Source organism: Mustela putorius, unplaced genomic scaffold (assembly GCF_011764305.1).
Source record: "Mustela putorius furo isolate JIRA1106 unplaced genomic scaffold, ASM1176430v1.1 tig00003942_pilon_pilon_pilon, whole genome shotgun sequence".
Taxonomy (NCBI): Eukaryota; Metazoa; Chordata; class Mammalia; order Carnivora; family Mustelidae; genus Mustela; species Mustela putorius.
In genome coordinates, this window is record NW_025422087.1 from 13912926 (window position 1) to 13938936 (window position 26011).

The 26011-nt window shown below is 53.9% G+C and overlaps 1 protein-coding gene across 1 annotated transcript in view; it reads left to right on the plus strand.

Moving 5' to 3' along the window:
* Positions 1 to 26011, plus strand: part of CNIH3 (cornichon family AMPA receptor auxiliary protein 3) — a 90152-nt gene that overhangs the window by 48544 nt on the left and 15597 nt on the right. The window contains exon 3 of the mRNA XM_004761890.3: positions 2612 to 2659. Within this exon, the coding sequence (XP_004761947.1) occupies positions 2612 to 2659 (48 nt within the window). The remainder of the gene's footprint in view (positions 1 to 2611; positions 2660 to 26011) is intronic.

The window sequence follows — 26011 nt, forward strand, 5'->3', positions numbered from 1 at the left end:
GAGGGAGCCTGCTTTCCCTCCTCCTATCCGGGTGCCCAGGCACACACTAGTGCAGACACGTGTCCTCTGCTCCATTCTGTCCTGCCAATTCAGCCCAGGTGATCGGCGAAACCAGAGATGGCTTTGTGGAGCCTCGTCCCTCCGGCCATGGCAAGTTCTGTGTTTCCGCCAGACGGAGTGGAGAATATAGGACTGACACGCATGCTTCTGGGGAAGCTCAGTGCGGGAACGAAGCCTGCACACAGTAGGCGCTCGGCCTGCACATAGTACGTGCTCACAGTGGGGAGAATGCGGTGTAGCATGAAGGCTGGGTCTCAGCTCTTCACTCTTATTATGAAAGCCACACTTCTAACTGGGTAATGACTTAATCAAGGAGCTTGGACCCTGCCAGCCATGGACAGACTGAAGTCTCCCTGGGAGAGGACTCTTCTCCAAGATTTCTAAAAAAATCCATTAAAACCCTCCATTGGGAGAGTAGCAAATGTATTTTCTTGGTTCCTACTATTTCATCCCCAGCAGGAAGTTAAGTTTTTTGGATGTCTCATTAACTCATGTGCAAGGTCTTTTGGGCTCTGTAGAGCCCCCGAATCTGCGTCTCCGTCTCAGGTGGCTTGGAGAAGCTACCGCACCGGTTGGTGACCCTGCTTTAGGTGGACTTACCTTACAAACAGTTGCTCTACAAACGAGCCCCAGGCTCACTGGCTCTCTGGGTTGGAGACCCCCTAGAGCTCCAAATCTTGTGGGGCCGTCGGGGTGGACCCCTTTCCAGGAGTTGAAAGGGAGGAGGAGGGCCTTGTTTTACTCGTAGTTTCTCATTCAGCCCTTCCCTTCCCTTTACTAGTGGACCCTTTAGTATCCCTGTCAGGTAAGGGGAGCCACCAGACGACTAGCCTGTGGGGAAGGAGTTAGTGCGTTCCCTATCCATGCCTGGCCCCTCACACCTTTCCCCTTACTCTCCATGTAGGCGGCCTCAATGTCCAGTGGTGTCTGGGGTTTGTGTATGCACGTGTGTGGACACACATGGGGTTTGTTGCAGAGGACATGGTCTGTCTTCCCAGCCATGGGGACACTAATTTGTCCTGATGCGGGCTCTTTCCTCAGGGCTTAACAGATGCAAAGGAATCATGGTATGATTCAATTAGGGAAGCTCAAGTGGCCCAGCCACCTGTCTTCTTCAGATACGTGAGCAAGTTCATTTGCTTCACGTCCATCGTCACCAAATTGCGTTGTAATGAAGCATTGGCAGATGCTGCAGCTGTGCTCAGAGGGGCTTTGGAAAACAAGAAAGTCACTGTGGGAAAGGGGTAGAGGCAAGCAGTGTGTGTGTGACGTGACCATCACCTCCCGCCTGGATGCAGGCTCCTGTTCTCAGCCCTTGAGCCAGGCTCCGGGGATGGACTTCGATGTCTGGAAACCTCTTAGCCTGGGGGCACTGTTGGTGTCTAATTTAGTGGGATGATTCCTTCCTCTAAATGCCCTCACTTTAGAAAAATAGACTCAATGGCAGAGAACTTCCCTTACCTTAGACTCTAATCTGTGCTCTGGAGAAAGTGGGTGGGCGGTAATCCTGGGAGGGCTGACTCAGCCTTGAGGGCGCCCCGAGGAGGTCTTTGTTGTCTTCTAACCAGAAGTTTGTACCTTTGACCCTCTCCAACCAGTTCTCTCTCCCCTGCTCCCTGTCTCTCATAACCACACACCTGATCTCCTTTTCCGTGAGTTTGCTCTGTTGTTGTTTTGTTTTGTTTTTAGATTCCATGTAGAAGTGAGATCATAAGGTACTTGTCTTTTTCGGGCTTATTTCGCTGAGTGTACCCTCAGGGTCCATCCTCGTAGTTGGCAGTGGCAGGATTGCCTTCTTTTTATGGCTGAATAATATTCCTGTGTGTGTATCGTGAGTGTGAGAGTCTACTGTAATGTAGTACGCTATGGTGTGTATTTATGTATACATACACAACATTTTCCTTGCCCATTAGTGCATCCAGGGACACTCAGGCCGTTATAAATGTTGCTGCCATGAACACAGAAGTGCCGATACCTTTTCCAGACAGTGACTTCATCCCCTCCAGGGAGACATCTGGAAGTAGAATTGCTGGATGATACAGTAGTTCTGTTTTTTAACTCTCTGAGGAACCTCCCGAATGTTTTCGTAGCAGCCACCCCAATTTCCATTCCCAGCAATAGCACGTGAGGGTCCCCTGTCCTCCACGTCCTCGGCGGCACCTGTTGTCTCTTGTCTTGTGGGTAACAGCCATTCTGACAAGTGTGAAGTGACCTCTCACTGCAGTTTTGATATGCATTTCCCTGATCGTCAGTGACCACCACCTTTTCATGTACCTGCGGCTAGCTGTATGTCTTCTTTGGAAAAATACCTGTTCAGATCCTCTGCATATTTTCATTTGGATTATTTGTGGGTTTTTTTGTTGTTGTTGTTTGTTGTTTTTGCTATTGAGTGCTATGAGCAAAAACTCTGGTTAGGAGCTGCTGGGAGGGAGCCTGCGGGCCTCAGGGGTGTTCTGCCTCCTCTCCCAGGGGGCGGACTGTGGGGGCTGCTCACATTCCTTCAGCAGAGCATCTAACCTCCCCTCTTCTTCTTTCCTGTGCACCCCGATAGAGGGAACGGCTGAGGAACATCGAGCGCATCTGCTTCCTCCTGAGAAAGGTCAGTGCGGGAGCTCCACGCCTGGGGATGGATGGTCCCATGGGCGTGGCTGGTCACCCAGTGGAAGGGGCAAGTGAGGCTCAGTGCCTGCTCCGGTGCTGTCTCCCCGAAAAGGCAAATGGCAGGGGAGGGGATGGGGGGAGCAACGGAGCCTTATGTTGGTTGGAAACCTCCAGAGATAAAAGGAGCTCATTAGAAGGGTGGCCATCAATCAAAGTGACAGGCAGTGCTGGATATTTGCAGGTACCCTCTGGTTGGACTTAGAGGTTCTTTCCTTTCTCATGATGACGGATGACATTTCCAGCTCAGGTTCCCTCGCAGCCTTTGTTCCTGGCTGGTGCTGCACTCAGGGACATTTTAAACTAGATGGTGGGTTTCCTTTGAGGTTTCAGCCTGCCACTCAGCTTTGCAGTCTGATGGACAGTGTCACTGGGAGTGTTTTACGACCGGGACGGGAAATGTTGCTGAAGGGGGAGCCAAGCATTGGGAGAGTTGTTTGAATGGATGGGTGGTCAGTCACAGTGGCCCTAAGTGTGTCTGGGAAGCCTGCGTGTACATGCACAGTCATGTGTGCACGCACGGTCATGTGTGCATGCACGGTCACATGTGCACACATGGTCACGTGTGCACATGCAACTCACACTTGGTTTTTAGCATGCCTCTCTGACATAACCAGGGAGGCCCTGCGGCAGAGCAACTGCCGCTCCCCAGTCAGGCCCGTGCCTGCTTTCTGCGGCAAAGTGCAGGGAACAGCTGCTGGCAGGTCAAGGAAGCAGGGCCCATTGCCTGGAACCAAAGGACATCCCCAGTCTCTGTTCAAAGCACATGGGACATGGGGAAGCCATCTGTCAACCCAGAGTCTTAGGTGAATAGGAGAGAAACAACTACCCTGCCAACATTAATGGAGGACAATAACTGTGCTCTTTTGAATTTTTTTCTCTACTTCCATAATGGCACCTTTCATGGGAGGAGCAAGCTTAATGAAGTAGTTACTTATTTTCCCAGCTACTTACTTGTCCGTTCATGTTTTCCTGGACCCTCGGTGTGGCAGAGTTCCCCAGCTGGTGGGTTGCAGCAGGGAGAGGTGGTCAGATAAGGAAAATACATGTGAAAAATATTAGCAATCCAGAGTAGAGGATGATGTAAGAAAACACATGACATTTGGTTTTAAGGGCAATTCATGAATTTGTCAGTTATTTTCCCTCGTCGTATCTTGGACACCAGTAACCCCTTTAGCTTCCAGTTTGACCCCTAAGTGTCTGTCACGATTCCTCCCTTCCTTCTGTCCTGAATATGCCTCCCGGATTCTCCTGCAGGGTAATAATCCATACCCATCTCATGAGTCTGGCTCACCCTTCAGCACGGACTCTGGCTGAACAGTGGCAAGTGGCTGCCTCTGCCAGGCTCCTCCTTATAGCCCAAGGTCAAAGCTGAGGCCATGAAAGAACAGAGGCTGGGCAGGAATTAGCATTACCATTTGCAAATTTACAGACAGTTTGCATAAATTTCTATCAACAGTAGATGGAGGCATTTTGTTCCAGGAAACACACTCCAAGTACCTTTTTTTGTTTCTTGTCCTTTTCATGTGGTCCTTCCCTGCCATGCCATGGCCTCTACTGCTCTGGTGCATGCAGATGCAGATGCTGTTCCTCGTTAGCGGGAAACATCAGGGAGGAGGGCCCATGGCAGACACATGAGGACAGGAAACACTGACTTCAAGTTCTTAGGTATCACAGCTGTGCCCGATTGCGTGTCCTGTGCTGCTTGAGAACCGAGCCCGAAACATGTACATTTACTATATTTTACTACATTTACTACTTACATCAGATTCGTATTTTTAAAATCACATGTAACTCTTTATTGCATTTGCCATTGACCTGGCAGGTCCCTAACTGACAGCTTCTCCTACCTTGTCCACTCCCGCTGCCCTCCTTGGGGTCTATGCGGTAACCTGACCCGCGTCTGCTCCCTGCCAGCTTTGAGCCCTTCCATGGGAGAGGCGGTGGGGTACGCAGGCTTCTGCTGCAACTGGAGGCTGTCCCTGCCCCTGATTATCCATCCAGCCCTCGGTGAAACTCTAACTCGGGGGCGGTGAGAACAGAGCCCTCCCCGTGCACCTGCTTTGAGATTCAGCCAGAGGATACAGGTGTGTGAGCCTCTGAGCTGCCCCACGTCTCCTGTCACCTGACCCTCGGCGGCTGCCAGGAGTGCCCTGTGACATCCCTTTGTGCATGCCCAGTGCCGAGGCAGGTGAGGTGGCCCGTGGCCGGTGGCCTCCCCAGCTGGAGCCCTTGCCGGGGACGTGGGGAGGGCCAGCAGGTCTGGTTAGCCCCGCCACCTTCTGGGAACTGTACCTTCCAAGAAATTTCTTGGAACTTGTCCCCCAAACACCCAGAATGTGATGTGTCTCCGCGGCTGATTGTTGCTAAACCACCTCCTCAGCTTTCTCGGGAGGAAGGAAGGGATTTTCAAAGTGGATCCATTTTTAGCTCTCTAATTATCAGAAAATGTGTTCTCTGGGTAATTGTCTGAACTGTAGGATTCTCGCGTCAACGTACGCGTGGGATTCATTTTCCGTGGCAAGAGCCACTTCACATGCTGCTCTCCCGCTGGAGCGGGACGTGGGCTCTGTGGGTCGTGGTGGAGGACAGCTTGGGAGCTGGACTCATCACGGGCTCCTGGAGGAGGAGGCTGACCTGCGGGGGGATGGCCTAGCTGTGTCTCCCCCTTCAGGAAAGGGTTGGAGGGAAGGAGCTGATATGGAGACCCAGGTTGGCGTGAGAAGCAGCGGGCTTCGTGAGCAGGGCTCACCAGAGCCTGGACTTAGTTGTTCCCGGGGGCCCATGAAATGTCACCTTCCTCGGGCCACATCAGACAACAGTCTGTGACGATTTTGTGTGGGCTGAGCCTGCCCGAGGGGGAAGGGACTCTGCGGCAGAATTTGGGATGTCCCTTCTGGCTTTGACACTTAGGTGTATCTCCAACTTGCCCCCCAAACTCCACAAGCGCGTCTCCAACCACGCTGTGGGTTTCTGATATTTGTGTGGGTGGGTGAATAAAACCCCTGGTGGGTGAATAATTCTCCCATCCTCCATTGAATAGTTGCCTTGGGACATGGAGGAGGAGGAGGAGTGCATGGGCCTGGGGGTCTGGGGTGTCAAGTTCCCTGGGATATAATCAGGCTGGTGGGAGGGGGCGGGTGTGCCAGCTTTTAATCTGGAAAGAACAGGGTGGTTTTAAGGCCACGCGTGTTACCACTAGTGACCACCTGTGCCGCTCCCCCTTCATACTTACCTGAAACACACCTGCGGGGCCGGAGACAGCAGCATGGGGTGAGGTACACCTGAACGCCGTGAATCCCAGGTCCCCTGCAGGAGTTCCACGATGAGGTCCCGCCAGCGGGGTTGGAGGAGGTGGGGAGCGGTGAGGACCTGGTTTCAGCACAGAGCCCGTTTGGCGAGTAGGAAGATCACACTGTTGATCCCAATTCTTCCCCCTCCCCTGTGTCAGTGGGGTCATGTGCGTCTGCATGGGTCCCGTCCCTGAAGTTAGCCCTGCCTGTACCCATGACCTTCCCATGTGATTGCGCAGGTCCCCTCCCCCACACTCATGTTGGGCCGGCCATGTGTGCTGCTGTCTTCAGAGTCCTGGGTGTCCCTGCTGTCTTGAACTTCTGACACCACCAAGGTCAACCCACTGGTGCAAGGAGCCTGGGAGGCAGACCCCAGCGTACCTGGAGCTCAGAGCCCTTTAGATGCACGAGCAAGTATGACTGATTATCACTGAATTTAGGAATGATTTGTTATGCAGCCTTATTAAGGCAATGGCTCACTGTTATGCAGCCTTATTAAGGCAATGGCTGTAAGCATGTGCTACTTACATAAGGGGGAGATTCTTTTTTAAAAAAGTGATTGTGTCCTGCGCCTGTAGACATCAGCTGTTTGCTGACTCTACACATTTATAAATGGAAGGCTTCAAACTCTGCCCTCATTTCTTTGACCTCAGAGGAGGCTACTGAATGCATTAACGGACTGGAACCGAGAGAAAGACCCACGTCGCTTGGGATCACAATGTTTGTCATGCATTAGCTACTTGGAAGAAGAGCGAAGATGGTCCTTTTTCTCTAATCCCTGCCATAAGGGACTGACTTTTTGGTGGCTGGTGCAGTTCTTCCTGCGGGGTTCTGGAGGGAGTGGTGTATTTTATTTGAGAGACGTAATGCAGTGAAAAGGGGCACGCAAACAGTGACCATAGACAGGCCGTCCTTGACTCAGAAATCTTCCAGATCTGAATTCTCTATTGGCTGGAGGGTTTCTAAAGCGTGACGGGTCTGAGAGCTGCTGACATTTCCTGAGTGACCACTGTCTGCCTTTAAAAGAAAGAACTGGAACCCCACTTGATAGATGAGAAGCTGGGGCGTGGAGACGTTTACCTCTCAAGCTTCCCAGGTCAGTGGAGCTGGGATCTGAAGACAGGTCTGATCAGAATCCACATTTTTAATCCCCAAATTGGGGAAATTGTTGGTTCTCTGAAGCATGCACCCTGTGAACCTGAGCTCCGCTAACATCGCTGGGCTGTTTGAAGGGAAGATACAAGACCCTGAAGCCACAGAGGGCCGAGGGGGCCCTGTCCTGGGCTGGCTTGTCGGGATGGGGCCCAGTGGAGTCCTCCAAGACTCTTTTCTATTTCCATTTAACTTCTTGTTAGGTTAGTTCACCCCTGGAGGGAATGTTTGAAGAGAAGTAAAAATATCCTGGAACAACACTTGCAACCAGTTCAGAAACTGTGTCTCATGTATAATGTATTTCCAGTCACTTTCTGTGGCAAAGTCCTTGTTAGTCACAGGGGAAGATGGAACATTTTACGTGCTGTGTGAACAGGGGTGCTGTCACGGAGGTGCTGAACCCTAAGTCAGGGGGTGGGGGGGCAGGAGCCCTGTCCCCCCTTCCCTCTGCTCCCAAGGCCACCGCAGGACCCGCAGAGGACCCTGCAGCAGCTCTGACTCCTCCGGCCCAAGGCTGGTTGGCCCTGTCTTTCTGAGTTCTTCATTATGATGATAATAGAGGATTAAGCCAGCTTCCATTTCTGGTGGGTCCCTGGGTCACCTGGTTGGCTCCCCCCATGTTGGTTGGGCTTAAGGGAAAAGGGGGTGTTTGTTCTGCTCCTTCCTGGTCCTCCAGCATGTGCCCAGGCCCTTCTTGTGGTGTCACAGAGAAGCTGCGGGAGGCTTGGAAACACTTCAAGGTTCGATTTGCATCAGATCTGCTGGTGTCCTGTTGGCTGAAGTGAGTCACATGACCAAGGCCAGGTTATTGGTCTGAAAGTGCCTCGGGAGCCTCCCAGGTGTGAGCAGAGGGCGGCGAGGGCCTCAGGGGAAAGGCAGGCCGCTCCGGCTGGCAGGTGGCCGGCTTCACAAGTGAGGGGATGGACACGTGGCGCTTGTCTTGGGAAGCCACGAGATGAGTAGATCTCTGCATCTACCCACCGAGTTTTAGAAGTTTATAAAGAGCCTTAATGGGGCCTAGTCCCATGGACAGTTCACACAGTCCCAGCACCACATCTGTCTGAAGGCTATCCCGCTGTGGGGGGGGCTCCTGGGAACAGGGAAGACAGGATCCACATTCCAAAGACAGGGGAAGGGTTAGTGAGCCCTAATCACCAGGGTCCACCTCACGGGTCAACCGTTGATCATGTCCTCTCAGTGACCTTCCCTAACGCAGGGCAGGAGTGGGAGGGACTACGGACTTACAGGCAACGGTGTGGATATAGTGAGCCTGTTCATTGGCACCATAATGGCACTATAATTCAATCTACCACGTATCTGTATGAAGGGGATTAAGATTCAGGGGTCTGGACAAGGAGACATCACCTGACTCCTGTTAGAAGAGCTTGCATCAAAAAGACACAGGATAACAAGTGTCAGTGAGGATATATGGAAAAGGGATCCCTCGTGCCCATCGGTGGGAATGCAAACTGGTGCAGCCGCTCTGGAAAACAGGATGGTGGAACCTCAAAAGTAAAAAATAGAAATGCCCTATAGTCCAGCAATTCGAATTCAGGTTATCTATCCAAAGGAAGTGAAAACCCTAAGTCAGGGAGACATGTGCACCCCTGTGTTCATCGTGGCGTTATTTACAGTAGCCAAGTTGCAGAGACAACCCAAGCGTCCATCAATGGATGGATGGATAACGAAGATGTGGTGTGTAGACACCAATGTCTTGTTCATCCTCAGGACCCCGGATTTTAGCACAATGTGGGACCCGAGGCTGGTGTTCGGTATAGGACCAGGAGATGAAATTCTAAACCTGGAATCGACCTTCGAGTTCATCTGGCCAGACCCCTCATTTTCAGATGGGAAAACTGAGACCCGCGGGCTTAGTGGTGAGATGACATCAGTGCCATATGTCTGGGCCGCTTAACTGGCATGGCCACGGCCCTTCTCTGAGAGTCCGAGGCCACCAAGGCTGGACAGAAGGGGACCCAGCTGTGAGCTCTCTGGGGCAGGGACCACATCACTAATGCCTCTGTGGGGCCCAGCTCAGGGCACTGGGCTGGGTACATCTCTACCTTGTGCCAGTGGCTGTTCCACTGTGAGCAGCATTTCCTCTGCATGAGTTCTGTCTTTCCCCCCCAGGCTACAATCCCTCACCCAGCTGACATCTGTTAGGCCTGGGAATGAGGCTGCCATGTTTATAGTCTGCAATTCCTGGCAAAAGTTGTGGAAAAGATTCTTGGTTATTTCAAAACTAGCCTTTCCCTTTCTCTGGTGCAAAGTGAGTGGTCTGTTCATGTAGATGCGGGAGACACGGGCAGTCTGACCGTCTGCAGGGGACTTGCACCTCTGCCTGTTCTTCTTGTCATGACAGCTGTACAGAGGTCTTAGCTCACTTCCCCCAAAGAGGTGACCTCATTCATGCCATGGGTCTTAAAGGACTTCTCCATGGTTCTGTTTGCAAGCAGCCCTGGAAGCCAGCCATGTGCAGAAATTGGCAGTAGATCCATGTTATGGATTTGGATCCTGCATGTTTTTAGGCCAGGGCTGTGAACATGTTCCTGAGCTAGTGAGTGAGCCTGTCAGCCACCCAGCACCCTCCCAACACTGCAGCACGGCCTTGCTGTCTCCAGTGTGCATGCTACACCCAGGACTTCTACTTCCTGCCCACGGAGGACACTTACCACTGGCAGGAAAGTTTTGTGATCTGTCTTGTGCAAAATCGTGTGCGAGCATCATGTCAGAAGCAGTAAACAATGCACTGCTTTATTGTGTCTATTATTAGTGGAAGTGGTGGTTCCTGACCACTTTGTGTGTCGAAACCCCCCATAAAGATCTTCTTTTTTTTTTTAAGATTTTAAAAATCTATTTGAAAGAGAGAGAGAGAGAGATAGAGCGTAAGCAGGGGGAGGGCCAGAGGAGAAGTGGATTCCTGCTGAGTAGGGAGCCCGACGTGGGGCTTGATACCAGGACCCTGGGATCATGACCTGAGCTGAAGGCAGACGCTTAACCGACTGAGCCCCCCAGGTGCACCCCCTGCCCCCAGTGTAGGTCTTCTAAGGTGCTCTGCTAGAAACCACTTCCAGAAGTTCTGCTGTAGGAGGTCTTGGGAGGGTTTTTTGTTTTTTTTTTTTTCTTTTCTGCTACAGAAAACTTTATTGTTTCCATGTGGTCTAGGGCTTGGGTGAGGGCCCCGGGGGTGGGTTAAAAAGCTGCCTCATGGCTGCAGGGAGAGGCTCAGACACAAGCTCAACATGGGGGTCCACTGGGGGGCCCCAAGGGCTAGGGGCCTCCAGAGGCACCTCATAGTGCCTGGGGGTGAGCCTTTCGAAGAGATGCTCGCCCAGCCTTGCCTGGGGGCCGCCCGGCTTCTGGATGAGCTCATCTGCTCATCTGGGAAGTCACAGAGATGGGGGTCCATGTAAGCAGAACCCAGGCACGTTGATCCCACAAGGGTCCAGTGCAGGCTCTTCTCTAGAACCCAGGTGGCTTCCGTGGTGTCCAGGGTCTGACCCCAGGGCTACACTGGTTCTCCTTTCAGGGCGCTCAGTGTCCACTTCTCCTCAGCCAGTTTGCGGGAGAAGTGGCCCACACCCTCCAGAGCCACGTCCTTCCGGTGCAAATAGAAGCCTGGAGAGAGGTGGGTGTGGGAGTAAGAGGCCCACGGGTGGACCAGGAGGTCGACAGTGACGTCCGTGTCCATGGAATGACTCTGATGCATCTGGGAGCTCATGGCTGATGGGTCGTAAGAAACTCAAAATAAGACGTTAAATGGTTGCAGGGGCACAGGGTTGAAGCAGGAGACAGGTCTGCGGGACCGTTGGACGTGCTGCCTGGGAGTCTTCTGCCCTGTTATTGGATAATGCCCCAAGGGGCGTCTGTGGGCAGCCATGCTGGAGGGACTTAGTGAGATGTTTCTGGTGATTTGAGTGGTTGGCAGATGTCCTGGGGATTCTCAAGCAGCTCCCAGGGTCTGGAGAACTATATCTGCTATGGAAGAGGGGAAGGAGAGATGAGCTTCTAGCCAGGGAGTGTGGCCAATGGCAGGCAGCCCTGGGCCTGAGGAGCAGCCCCGGCTCACTGTGTCCTTAGCCCTGCGTGGAGGGAACGTCTTTGAGGCCCCACGTGAGGAAGACTGGTTCCACTCCACTGAGGACGGCCAGCGACCCTTGTGGAGGTGGAGGGAGAGCCTTGAAACCGGCAGTGACCTTGAGGTGCCTCACTGAGAGTGGTCCCCAAACTTGGCAGGGCTTCACATCACCTTGGGGAGGTTGTTGAAAGTATGGATTCCTGAATGCCCACCCCCAGTGATGGCTGATTTCAGGTGTCAGCCTGGCTGGCCACAGCTCTCAGACACGTGGTCCGACATGATTCTAGATGGATCTATGAGGGTGTTTGTAGGTGAAACTAATATTTAGATTGGTGGACTTTGAATAAAAACGATTGGTCTCCTCAATGAGCGTGAGCCTTGTGTAATCAGTTGAAGCCCTCAAAGAAAAAAACCTGACCTCTCCAAGCAAGAGGGAATTCCACAGACTTCAACTGCAACATGGGGCCTCCCTGGATCTCTGGCCTGCGGGTCCACCCTGCAGAACTGGGACTTCCCCAGCATTTACACAAACAAGTCCCTGCAAATCTCTCTGTTTGCGTACATGTAGATGCATGCATCCAACAAAGCCATGTTGTGCAGAGGGTGTGGGCAGCTGACTAGGCTAATACACACACAGGCACGGTGCACACACGCACAAAGTCCTATAAACCTGCACACACCATGCACACTCACAGTCACATACATATGCCTCATTCCGGGGAGTGCAGGCTCAGCGGGTTTGTGCAGGGACCCTGGGATGGCCACGAGTGGCATCTCCTGTGAAGTGGGTAGTGTGATGGTCACCAGCAGGTGGTAAGGTCACCCAGATCCTGGGTCTGGCTCCAGAGCCCATGCCCACACCCTTTCTCCCTTGCTGCTCCTGTCTGTGGGAGCTGGTAACTTTCTATGCCTTCCCCAGCTTCTTACTGCACACAAGGGACCCATCTCTGCAGGCCACCGACTAAGAGTGACAAGCACCTGGTTTCCCTTCTGGTCTCCACAGTCATGTGGACCAGAAAAGGAAGCCGATGCCCTCCCTGTGGCTGTTGGCAAGGCCTGTCTCACAGTCTGAGGTTCTGGGTGGAGTTACAGAGCCGGTGGTTTTGCCGTGAGAAGTCGCCCAGTCACTGGCTGCTTTTTGTAACCCCACTCTCCTCTCCTGAGTGTAAAAAGGAATTCCCAGTGCTGCGGTTGTGGGAGGCAGGAGCAAGTGATGAGTGTGGGAGCCACTGGCAGTGAAGGACACAGGGCGCTCACTGTCGGGGACGCTCACCCCGTCCAGAGCGGGATGTGGTAAGAGGAGACTCTGTCCCAAGGGTTCGTCTGGGGACCCTGTCCATGCAGTCTGCAGGGGTGTCACACCACGGTGTCCCTTCAAGCCCCGGGGGGAGGAGGAGAGGGGAAAGGGCCAGATCTTCCACTTAACTCATTGGCCAGATCTTAGGCAAGTAGACACAGCTGGTCTTATTTTGGGGGGGATCAGCCAAAGAGCAGGGATTTTGTTCCAGGGAAAAAGAGAGATCTCGACTCGAATCAGTCAAGCAGACCACCAGCACAGAGCTCATGGCCACAGTTATGCACTGCATGAGTAGGGGGAGGGGCCCTGCCAGGCAGAGGTGGGGGTGGGGTGGGGAGAGATGGGGTCCTGAGGTTGGGGTGCTGGTGCTAACCTGGAGAAGCCTGTGCATCGTGGGGCTGGAGAGGGGGGCCAAGGCCTCCCGGATGTTGGCTTGGCGCGTTCCAGCGGGCACTAGGCTGACTGGATTCATTCATTTGACTGGAAATCATTTAGCAGCTGCTGTGCCCATGGCCTGGTGTCATATGCTGTGGGGGATGGATGTGTGTGTGTGTGTGTGTGTGTGTGTGAGAGAGAGAGAGAGAGAGAGAGACTGAGAGAGAGAGAGAACTGTGGAGATACGCTCAGTCCAGCTAAAATGGGTCTTGCTTTTTTCCTGACTTCCTGCCTCAGAGTTTCCCGAAGCCCCAACCACATGGGACCTTATGTTAGAGCTGTATGTACACACGTTTTACATAATTATATTTTTGAAGGACAGGATCATGCCCTCCTAATTTGTGTCTCTACCATCTTGTCAAGCATGGTGTCTGCTTTATGTTAATCAGCTAAATGAACCAGGGCACTAAAGCCTGGTGGCCACATAATGGCTTATAGTGGAAATCTGTCTGCTGAGCATGGAATTAAGGCGGGGACAGGACCAGAGAGGCCGGTGGCATGTGTGACGCGCTTTGTCTTGTGGAGCGTCCCTCGCTGCCCGGTGCGTGAGCACGGTAGCAGATGGGGTCTGAGCGCCAGTTCTCAACCTGCCTGCCCATCGGCACCCACTGGGTCCCACCCCCAGAGTCTGTCCTGTGGGTGTGGGACATGGCCTGAGCATCAGGATTTGGGAAGCCCCTGGGGCGAGGCTGCTGATCTCGGAGTTGGAAGATAAGCCCAGCTCTGGCGAAGCAGGTGTGGGGTGGCACGCCCTGGCATGCCCCTCAGGGTGTGAGTGAGTGTGCCCCGGTTCCCTAAATGTGGCAGAGTAAGGGCAGGAATGTGCTGGGGGCGGGGGGTTAGGCACCGGACTGCCTGCTTCCGAGGAGAGGGTCACCCTGGGGAGGTGGAGGGCTCCACACAATCTGCACATAGCCTGTTTTTCTCAGTGCAGCTTTACTTCCAGAAGCCCCCTTTCCCACAATGTGACAAGGAGCAAAACCTCCTGTTTTCAACAACCGCCCCCCCCCCCCACAGCCTGCCCTGCGACACCCAAATGCTTACCCTCCCAGACGGCCTTTCTTGCCCTTTGCCCAGTTGCTGAAAAAGCACGAAACATTTCTGGGTCATGTTTCTAGGTCCCAGAATGTGCCAACATTCCCCAAATCTCATGGTCCCTTGTTCCCTGTGGCATGCCTGGGCTCTGCCCGTCTGTACAATGAGATCCCAGCGCTGACCTGCATCGACACAGAGACCCCCAGGACTCAGATGAGCCTTGCTGGGGGCTCCCAGCAGGTGTGGAACTCAGTCCCACGCTCCCGATGTGTCTGTCCCCACCCCCCGGGTTACCCGCGCTGCCGTGCTGGCTGCATTCACCACTGATGTGGGATTTGTGGTTCTTTAAGCAACTCGGGGCCTTGGTCCTCCTCCAGCATAGAGTTTCACTGGCTCTGATCCCTAAGCCGTGTCCATGGCACACAGACAGTTACAAAATATGTGGAGTTTTGTTTCATACATATAAGCCAGCGGTAGACAGGGAAATGCGCTGGCTGCCTGGACGGGCTCTACGAACACAGAATGGCATCATCACAGGGGGACACAAGCACCATCCCTTTCCCTTTCTGTGTCTGCCAAATGGTGCAAGCGATGATGGGATCATGGAGGACAATGGTCACCGATCGGAGCGCAGGGAGGTGGGCGGGGAGCCCACAGTGAGAACAGCTCTGCTACTGTGGTCTTTGCTCGGGGACCTCACCACGGCAAGTGTGCTCCAGGCATCCACATAGAGTGGTGTCAGGACCGCTGGTGTCCCGGCGGGAAGCAAAGAAAGGAGCTACTTAGCCGGGCTCCTGCCCTCAGATTATGCCAATAGGATGGACCGCTGACAGTTCGAGGGCCGTTGTCCCCCTCCCTGGGTGAGCTGGAAGTTCACCCTGGCCACCACGCTATCAGATGCTTTCTCCATGCTGGGGCCACCAACTACACCGATGTCCGGTTGTTTCCTGTTAATTCATAAAGCATCTCGTGAGCCAAGCGTCAGGACTTGAAGAGGAAGGCAGTGAGGGCAGGAAGGGGAAAGTCAGAGGCACATGCTGGTTGTCCCCAGTAGACAGCACGGTGGGAGTGGTGGTCTGGGCGCCTGGCTCCCCGCTCGGCGCTCTCCCTGCAAGCAGCAGGCCACCAGGGCAGCTTGGTGGGTGGCCTCGTAGTTCCTCCATGGCCCCCACCCATGGTCATGGGTGTGGAGTCACCCGGCTTGACTCCCAGGCTCCCATCCTTCTGGAAGTCCTCGTGTATCCATGTCCATGCTTCACAGGACAGTCCCCTGCCTTTGTGTCCCTCAGAGGCGCCAGGATGCCACCCCAGGGCACCCAACATTTGTCCCTGCACCCATGGGTCCTGTGCGCCTGCCCCTCTCAGCGGGTCCCCGACCTCCAAGTCAAGTGCAGGCTGAGAGCTTCAGACCAAAGGCATCTTCACAATTTTGAGAGACTGTTGGGGGCAGGTTGGCTGACAAGAGTCGTCGGAACGTGCGGCGCCCTCTACCCGTGTTAGTTGTGAGGCCTGGCACATCTGGGCAGTTTAGACGCCAGAAATTCATTTCTTCGCAGTCGTGGAGGCTGGGAGTCCAAGATCAAGTGTAGGCGGGCTGGTGCCTTCAGAGGCTGACCCTCGGCTTGCCCACAGCCACCTCCCTGTGTCCTCACATGGTCGTCCCTCTACGTGTCTGTGTGTCCTCACGGGTCCCCTGACAAAGACGCAGGTCATATTGGATCACAACCAACCCAGCCTAATGACCTCGTTTATCTTAATGACCATCTTAAATACCCTCTCTGAGGTACTGGGGGCTAGGACTTCAATGTGCAGGTTTTGCGGGAAGGATCCATGCATCAGAGAAGGGTTTTAATGAAGATGACATCCCTGTGGTGAGGAGAGAGTGTTGGCCTTTCCTTGAATTTCTCCTCAGTGAGTAACAGGTTGTAATCCAATGAAAGCAAGGACAAGACGTTGCTTGTTTCCATGGGATTTATGGCATGTTCATCAGAATGAAAAGCAAAGTTGCGCTGAGGAAAGCCTGTGAAGACGGCCCCCCTCATTCTCAGGGGGAGAAGGGCCAAGCGAAAGGGACAGCGAGCTCCCTGCTTGGGAGCAGCGCCCAGAGCCAGCCGCCCGAGCCCAGACAGTGAGTCAGATGCCCACGGGACGGGACGGGACCAGGTTCCCCGTCTTTCTCATCAGCTCGGTGCCTGTCTCCCCAGCAGGCCTGGGGCAGCACCAAACCCAGGTTCGTGATGTGCGCTCTCACACGAAGGGCTGCTTGTAGATGTCATTATGATAACGATTTTTGTTTATAGGACATGCTTTCCAAGGGGATCGCTGGCACTTCTCTGTCCAGAAATTGTCACTTGGTTGCTGGACAGTGCGACCCACCCTGGGGCTGGCAGAAATGATAAGGAGCATGGCCCACACCATGGCGCTGTGCCGGCCGCTTGGGAAGGTCATGACACACATGGCTCTGGGCAGCACAGGATGAGGAGAGGGTCCTGGGTCCTGTCTCTCTGCTAGGAGGGGTCGTGCCTCCCTAGACGTGGAAGCCTGTTCCCTAGAGGCTGAAGGAATGTTTTCTCCACGACGATGATGTTTATTAAGTTATCGTGGGTGGTAGAAAATCTGCCAGCTGCTGTGAGAAGTGCTTGACGCTGTGTCCCCGGGTCCCCCCTCACCGACGGGATCATGAGGACACGTGGCTGGGACCCTAAGCCCAGACTCCACCCTGAGCAGCCTTAGCCCAGAGCTCACTCTTTGGTTTTCCTTTGAATTGTGGTTCATTTTAATTGTGAAAGTAGTCTGTCCTCATTTTTACTAGAAATGGGGCTGATGCGAAGTTAATACAAAGGAAATACTAACAAACCCCCAACTCTTCTCCTTCCCTAAAACTCTAACTTAACTGATGGCACCAGCTGAGGCCTGCATCCCTGTGCTCACATTCCCTTGCACTTTTGAACACGGCAGGTGCACGTGCGTGTCCACACACACACACACATATACACGCTCTCTCTCGGAGCTGACTTACTTGTTTCTTTTTCCCAATAATGGAAAAATTGGTCTCTTGCACTTGTTTCCTGCCCACATATGGTGACATTAGGGACTCTCCTGTAGGTCACTAGTACAGAGCTAACTCTTCAAAATCAAAATGGATTTGCCTAAGAACCTGTCCTCATATGCCATCCCACAGACAGTCTGTCCAGTCCACGGATTCCTGGACATTCTGTTTTTAGCCTTGTTTATTTGGCCCCTGCCAGTAAATACCCCTCAGTGAACACCTTTGTGACTTTATATTCCAGGAATAAGATTGTCAGGCTGAAGAGTATATGAATTTGTACTTAAAAAAAAAAAATTGCCAGATTATTTTCCCAAAAGGTGGAAGCCGTGTGCCGCACCCCCAGCTGTGTGCAGGGGTGACTGTTGCCCTGTGTTGAGGTCTCTGTGGCCAGATGCTCCTGGGGAGCCCACAGACTGATTTTCTGTCTGCAGGCCTTCTGGGTGATCAGAGTTTCCCAGTCCCATCAGCACATTCGAATCTCCCAGGGAGCTTCTAAAATCTGAGTATGGGGACTGGCCTGCACAAAGTCTCACTTAACTAGTCCAGGGGACATGGGCAGTGGTGTTTTCAAAAGCCCCCTCCCCTCCTCGTGATTCTGATGGGTGCCAAGGCGGAGCACTTCCGGGAGACCCTGCAGACACTAGATCCCACACTCCCTTCCCCCCTCGCCTCCCCCCCGTCAGCTCCTCTCATGCACAGGCTGTGGGGACTCTGCTGGAAGCTCCAGGCAGTTTCCTTCTGCCGGCCGCAGCTTACTCCCTGTCCCGGTCCTGCAGAAGCACACTGCTGGGTGGAGCTGCCTCTAGTCTTTGCACAAAGTCCCCTGCTGGCTTCCAGAGTCTTCAGGACACTGCAGGACTCCCACTGGCCTCCAGAGAACCTTCCCTCCCAGGCCGGTTCAGAGCTCTTTCCGGGGGAGAAGAGGGTGTGCGCACACCCCTATTTCACGACCAGAAACATGTGGGAGTTCCAGGGGTGTCCTCCTCCTGCACAGGGGATGTCACTCACGTCCTGCAGCACACAGACTGTCTGTTCTCCCATCCGGCGCCCACCCCGCGTCACTGTGGCATGCGCTGACGTCATGCACGTGGCTGCAGTGGGAGGCGCGGCCCGCACTCCATGGAAGGCACACCCCATGCAGGTATACCGGCCACATACAGGGGCCAGTGCTCCAGACCCTGGTCTCTTCCAGGGCATGATGGGTACCCTGCTGTTGACGGCCATCCAGCGTGCACCCCAAGTTAGAGCATTTGGAACCCATCAGGGGCTGATGTAGGAAGCCGGCAGACCTGCAGGGACTCCTACATTTTGAGTGTGGCAGGTATGCACATGTGTGCACCCGTGCGTGTGTGTGCACACGCTCATGTGTGTTGGGGCAGAGGAGATACGAAGGTCTTTGCCTCCTTCCACCTCAGCAGTGCGGTGTGCTGCGTGTGGACCCCGCCGTGGCTGGCGGGAGAGCTGACGGGGTCCTGCGGAACCACGGGGGAGTTCACATGTGTAAAAATACTGGGGATGTTTATGCTTCATGAGAAAAAGATGAGCTTCTGTCTTTCAAGAAACAAATGGTGTCAGAACCTCGATTCTTAGCTCAAGAGCTGGTTTAGGGGTCCCCGAACGAGGCTGCCAGCCTGGGGAAGACCCCTGAGGATGAGGCTGCCAGCCTGGGGAAGACCCCTGAGGAACCAGGGAATCGGGAGCCGGGCGTCGTCCTCGCCTGGCCCACATATTTATCAGCCGTGATACCTAACGCCCGCAGAGTGCTCTTTAGGACCCTGGTTTTCAGACTTGGCTGCACACTGGAATCACTGGGGGAATTTTAGGAACTCTTGTCTGTCCCAGAGATTCTGACTTAATTGGTTCGGAATAAATCCTGGGCGTCAGGAGTTTTAACGCTTCCCTGGGGTGACCGTAATGTGCAGCCCAGTGTGAAACCCTTTGCTAAACAGGCTTCATCATTCAGGTTCACTGATGCTTTTCAGCTGCGTTGGTGGCCTGGCCGCTGGGGCTCAGCGGGGCTGGTGCCTGATCCACATTGCCCACCCCCACTCCCCTCCATGTCCCTGGCCCCCAGTGCAGGGCTGCGAAGGGTGCACGGGCACCCAGTCATTCGCTCCCAGAATATCCTGGCACTCCCAGCCAGGAGGGGTAGGGTTTCAGAGGTCAGCCCACGCCTGCACGCAGGAGTCCCCTGTTGGCGGTTTCATGAACTCTGAGGCTGGGCCCCCCCCTCTGAGTCTCCAGGGCGGTGCTGAGGTTTGGATGGGGACTTTCAGCTTCCTGGGAGGAGGTTGTCAGGTGTAAGGGCACGTGGACGGAGCCGTGTGACGCGTGCCCACAGACTTCACCAAGACCACGTGTGCTTCGTCTGCCCTTCCCTGCCCCCGTGCACACAGCATGGGCGCGTTTGCCTGGACCATTTGGTTGCACACCTTACAGCTCTTCCCCCCAAATACATTCCACAGCATAACTGCAACCCCTGGCCGTGCCCTCGGACACGGATGATGACGTTTGATTATAGTTCATGGCTGGTTTTCCTCCTCCCCGCGTAAAGGACTTTATTATAGCTTTTTTTTTTTTTTCCCCAAGAAAATTCAGGATCCTGTCAAGTATCCCACATTCCATTTGGTTGTCTTGTTTCCCAGCATCTCTTTTAGTCTAAGACAGTCTTTGTACTTTGTTTCAGGACAATGATCTTTCCGGAGAATCCTGAGTGGGGGTGGTTTTTCAGGGTCCCCATGGTGTGTGAAAAGCAGGGGTGGGGCTGAGGGGCTGGCGTTAGGGAACCTCGTGTCCTGTTTCCCATGTAAAACATTTATGTGTTGGGCGGGCCGTGCCTTCCTGCTTACAGCTGGTGCTGGCCTCGGGTAGCCCCATGGCCTGTGCTGCCCCATCGCGTGCCCGTTCTGTGCTCCCCTAAGTGTCCCAGCTCTCCTGTGGTTTCCTAGCAGTGACCCTCTGTGCTTGTGGGTAAGTGGGTGCTGGCGTTGGGCTCCCTGTCTCTAGTCCTCTCTCAGGGGCCCTCCCTGCCACACTGGCTGGCCGCCCCTTCCGTGGGCTCCCTCCATTCTGTCTCCTTCCAGCTCATTCCAGAGTGTGTCTGGACTAGCTGTCTCTTTCCTGAGTACTTTCTGGCTCTTTCTTCAAACACATCCTGTCTTCCTTGTCCTAAAAATGTCACTGGCCTTGGTAACCCTTTGTGCTACCAGCCCCCGTGGTTCTTTGTTCATATGTTGCCAGATTCTGGAAAGAGCCACAAACAGCCCGGCCTGCACTTCCTCCTACTCATCTAAGAATCACTTGCAGGTGACAGGTGCTCCTTTCATTCCACAGAAACTGGTATCTTGAAGGTCACCAGTGACGTCTTGACAGCGAACTCCAATAGCCTGAGGCATTCATTCTCACCCCCCCCACAGCGTGACACCGCTGGTCATGTCCTTCTTTCTGGCCGGCAAAAGAGCACTCCAGGTTCCCTCTGTCCCACGCACACGCACCTCTGTCTGCCTGAACGGCCCCAGCCCCATGCCAAAGACACCCGTGTCCATTTGGGTTCTGCCCTTGGCCTCGTTTTCTTCTTGTTCTGTCCTAGTGTTGCAGTCAGCAACCTGTGGATCCTATGTGGACTGCACATTTGTCTTCTTTAACCCATTTAATATTTTAAGCATCTGAAATATTCACACAAAAATCCAGGTTTTTCAGCTTGCTTTTGGAAAAAGGTGCACAAGATCCATTAATACTAGAACCGGTTTTTTTTTTAAGGTAGCCCTCTGCTGGGGTTGAGCAACAGATGACCCTTCTGATGGGAGGCACGTTCCTCAGACCCCCTGCACCCTCTCCTCCCCAGTCACTGTGCACCCTGTGCCTCTGAGTGTAAGGTTCTGCCTCCTCGGGGCTCACCTCCCCCAGGGCTGGGGCTTCTGTCCTCAGTCAGCTGGCAGCGGCCCCCAGACTGTACCTTTTCCTGTTCTCTCCCTCTGGAATTCTGGGCTAGCATTCTTGAACATCTGCTGAGCTCCTGTACTTAGTTGTATGTCTTGCATTGGGGTTAGAAGTGCTGAAGAACCACACTTCTCCACGTCTGTGGGTTTGTCCCAGTCGAGAACAGACACAAAAGTCTAGATGAGGATTAAAATATGGTGTCATGCTGCCAGCTGCATGGACGGCCATGGTCATGTATGAGAGAGACAGACACACACAGAAAGTGCCCTACAGGGGCAGGCTCCAGGCTTGTGCTGGAGCAGAGGCAGCTCTAGGTCCTGACCTCAGGCGCCTGCCACATGCTTGCAGGTATGGACAGAGAATGTGTGGCATTTGGGGACAGGAGCAAGAGAAGCCAGGCCATGGGCTTCTTCCCTAGTGCTTCACCAAGATGTGGAAATTGCTGGTGGGAACTCCCATTGTATAGGGTGAGGCAGGAAGGCAGAGGGGTTGAAGGGTTCTGAGTTCACCTTTTATTCAGCCATAAACACGCCGGTTTATACTCTGCTCATTCATTTGACCCGTGTTGGTTACTGGAGACACTGTCTTCCGTGTCACTTAGATATAATACCACACTTGTCCTCTGTGGGTTCTGTTTCCCATGTGCTTCATGAATGGCAACCCTCCTCACCAAGTCCCTTCCTTAAGAGCTTAGACCCTCCTCTTTTGCCTGGACTCTTGCAGTAGCTTACTAGCTGGGATCCCTCCCCCCCACCCCCAGCCTTTGGTCTGTTTTCCGGCCCTCCTTCCAGATTCAGCCTGTGCTAATGATCTGGCCAAACCTGATCAGGTACTACTGCCTTGTCCCAGAGCCTGCTCTGGGTCCCAGTGTTGGAAGACAAATGACCAAGACGTAGCATGTTTCTCAGGCTATCTGTGATTTCTCCTCCCCTTATGGAAATCTACTTCCTTTCAAACACTTTCCTGTTCACCCAGCAAATATGGAGTCCCCACTGCGTGCCAGGGATTGTGCCAAATTCTGTGAACAGAGATGTGTGAGACTGCCCTGTGATTTCCTTTCTATTTTAAAAAAAGTTTTATTTATTTATTAGAGAGAGAGCACGAGCAGGGAAAGCGGCAGAGGGAGAGGGAGAAGCAGACTCCCCACTGAGAAGGGAGCTTCACGGACTGAGCCACCCAGGCTTCCCAGGGGTTTCCTTTCTTTGTGTCTTTTCTTACACTATTTTACCACCTGGAGTGTTCTCCGATGGCTAAAATATTATCTTTTAGTTCCACCTCCGATGTCTCTTCCACGAAGCTTTCTCTAACCCACTAAACAAGAAATACCCTCTGCCTTCTCTGTCCTACGGCGTTCATTGCAGTCGTTCTGCAGAGTGAAGCCCGGTCCGCGTGTTCGACTCCCCTCGCAGGCTGCATCTTCTCTGGCCCTGTGAGCCCCGTGGCGTGTGTGCAGTTCTAGCACACTGGGGATGCTCTGCCGCGGAGTGGTTACAACACTGCGTTTTCTTCAAAGGAGGAAATGGAACAAAACCAGAGGGAAAGTGTTTAAAAACACGAATAAATCACACATGATCCTAGGTATTGCTAAATATAGCCGGACAGAGACCAACATGTCATGATTAATTAGCATGCTGGTGAGCCACCTACAATCCATTCTGAAATAAAGCCACATCTAAAAATGTTAAATACTGCTTCTTTGTCTCTTGCCTTTCATTCCTACTGCAACCAACTTAGGATTTTTTTTACATTATTTATTTATTTGAGAGAGACAGACTGCGAGAGAGAGGGAGAGAGAATCTGAAGCAGACTCCCCCCTGAGCATGGAGCCCGACGTGGGGCTCAATCCCAGGACCCCAAGATCATGACCTGAGCCAAAACCAAGAGTTGGCTTAACCAACTGTGCTTAACCAACTGTGCGCCCCCTCCCCGCCACCAATACCCCTCCAGCTTAGAGCTTTATTCCTTTACTTTAAGGACCCAGTTTTGCTCACTGATTTCTCTGAAACCAGATGCCTGCTTGTGCTGATCCGGCCATCTGAACCCTGGGTTGTTTCTGCCGACGCTGGTGTGTGTGTGTCACTCCTGTCCTGGAGCCTTTGCCCACCTTCATGGCCCTCCCCAGGGTCTGTCCCAAGGGCTTGTCCTGATTGGCCCTGGGCCTCGGGCCAGCCAGGTGGTGCTCCCTCTGTGGGAGAGCCGTGTCCTTCCCAGACGCACAGCCGCCTCCTGACATCTGGCCCTGACCTGTTGTCTGGGTCCTCTCTTCCCCCCTCACCTTTACCAGCTGCTTCCAAACCTGGTTGCTCATCAGAGCAGTGAGCACAGCATTTGAACTACAGATCCCTCTGGAAATTCTGAAGTGGGGCCTGGCAATCTGCATTTTAGCAAAGTTCTACCCAAGGATTCTGATGTGCAGTAGTGGTGGAAATCCCACAGTCATGACAGGATCTCCCACTGCCTTGGTTGTGTTTGCGTCTCTGTCTGCTGGATCGTCCTCTTCCTGAAGGCAGGATGGCACCCGCAGTCATCTGGCCTCGGGCCCCTGGCAGGACGTGGCTTGCGGACTTGTGACAGTGCCTGCACAAGTACTGAAGTGTGAGGGCTGGAGGGAATGTGTTGTGCCCAGAGTTGAGAGAAGACACCAATGACAGGGGACCTTTCAGTTTTAATATTCTGTGTAAAATGCAGGCGGGCATCCGGCTTCTGGGGCATTACCTCGAAGCCTGTTTGATTCCGGAGTCAAAATACTTCTCACAGACGAATTATTTCCCATTTTGAGAACATGCTCATCTTTATAAGGATTGCCAATGTGTACCTTATTATTTCGTTGTTTTGCTTCTGGCTTTCTGATGATCAGCTGGGTGTTTTTAAAATAGAACGTTCTAGAATCTGGTCCCTGAGGTTGCTTTGGAAACCACCTTGCAAAACTCCGGAACGCTTTAGCCTGTTACCAAACTTCATAGATTTTTCCAGCTGCCACACAGTGTTTGGACCGTGCCCTGACTGAGGGGTTAACACTAACTGATCTTCACCGGGTCACTGACCCGAGGTGAGGGGCAGGACTGGTCGGTCATTCCGTCATCTGTGACGCCTTTGCGAAAGCAAACCTGGGGAAGGAGACCCTAGGCCCCGGCACGTTTCCAGGCCTGCCCTTCGCAGACACCTGTGTCTGAGCAGCAGGGACAGAGCGGGAATGTGGGTGACCCAGGCCAGTGGGCGTTTCCTCCCCGGTGAGGTCAGTGTCCTTTCTCCTCCGACGTGGGAGCTTGCCTGTCCCAATGCCGGCCTCCGCCGCCCTTCCTTACACTCACGGGCTCTTCCCTCTCCCCTCCTCCTGCACGCTGGGGGGCCCCGGGCCCTGTGCTGGGCTCTGTTTCCCACCTGCTCTGCTCGGTGCCTTCCGGCAGCTCATCCAAATTTCCTCTGCCACGTTTCCTCAGCCTCCAGGTCCCTATTGTGAGGATCGACCCATGTGCCCAGCCGTCCCAGACTCTTTGGACACAGGCCAATGCTGGGCTCACGGCCCCCCAGAATGCTTCCCCTTCCAGTGCTCCTCCCGTGTGTGAGCCCACGACCGCCGTGCAGGACCCTGGAGTGACGGTTTGTCCTCTCCCTCCTGCTGGCTCTCTGTGACCAGGTGGGAACTCCTGTCTTCCCGGCCCTTCTGGGTGGCTCTGTCCCCTCTGCCTATCCTGTCCTGACAGCCACTGTCTCTTGCCCGGACCTTCCAGATAAGGAGGGAGGCCTGAAGATGACCCTTGTCGGCCAGGGCAGCCCTCCCAGACCCCACGCCACTGACCACTGGTTTTGTGGCTCCTGGTGTCACATTCTTCCCTCTCCCAGTACATGTTTTCCACACCAGGATGGAAGCTTCCTACAGATGGGGCGACGGTTCTTTCCCTTGCTGTAACACCACCACTGGGCACATGGGCCCCAAGTACGGTGACTATTGAGTGAATGAGTAGGAGCCACAGAAGTGGGATTAGTAGTCATGGAAGTCTCTGCTCACCTCTTCCGGTCTCATGGCCGGGCCTCCTGCTGGGCCTCACCTGCTGCCCTGGACGCTCTGAGCTCGAATTGCTGAGCCGTGATCGAGTCTGCACCCCTTCTGCTTTATTCAACCCCTTGGGGACCCGCTGCAGGTGCTGTAAAGGACTGGCTGGGGCTGGGACTCCCATCTGTGGGTGTGGGAGGCAGACTGCCGGCCCCGAGGCTTGCTGAGTGACCGTGGAGTCAGTGCCGTGTGTGTCTCCAAGACAGCTGTGCAGGTTTTGCACTGAGCAATCAGTTCAGGGTGGTGATCATGGTGTTTGCACACACACTGACCGTTCACTCAGCACAAAGTGACACTGTGTGCCAGCTGCAGGTCCAGGTGCCAGGGAGGGAGTCGTGAGTATCTTGCAGTAGACAAGTAAACAGATGCGCAGTTGACATGTTCAGACAGTGATGGTAGGTTCTGTGATGCACCTAAAGAGAACTGAACAGAACAACTCTGGGCCCAGAGGGTGGGCTCCTTTGAGGAGATGACTGTGAGTGCATTCCAGGATGAGGAGGAGCCCATCAAGAGGAGGTCAGGGGTGATGGTGCGTGCTAAGGCCCTGAGGTAGCAACAGGCAGGCTGGGTGTGAGGATCAGCAAGGGGATGAGTCTGGCTTGAGTGAGTGGGCAAGGGAGCGATGCAGGTTGGTGTTCAGGAAGGCAGGGGGGCCAGGTTACATAGGGCCATGGAGATCATCATAAGGAATGGGTCCTATTCTAGAAGCAGCAGGAAAGCATTGCAGGTTGGAACGGAGAGGCTCCTGCTAAGAGTGGGCTGGGAGCTGGGCTGAGGGGGCAGTTGGGAGGCCGGCCTGTCAAGCAGTGGCCGTCGCTCCCACCACAGTTGGCAGAGGCTGGCACTGGCCCCCACTGTGTCCTGTTTGTGCGGCAGGGTTGCGTGTCTGCCTCAGTTTCCCCACTGCCCATTGTTTGGGCTTGCTTACTACTAAGTATGGTGCAGCTTCTGCTGCTCAGCC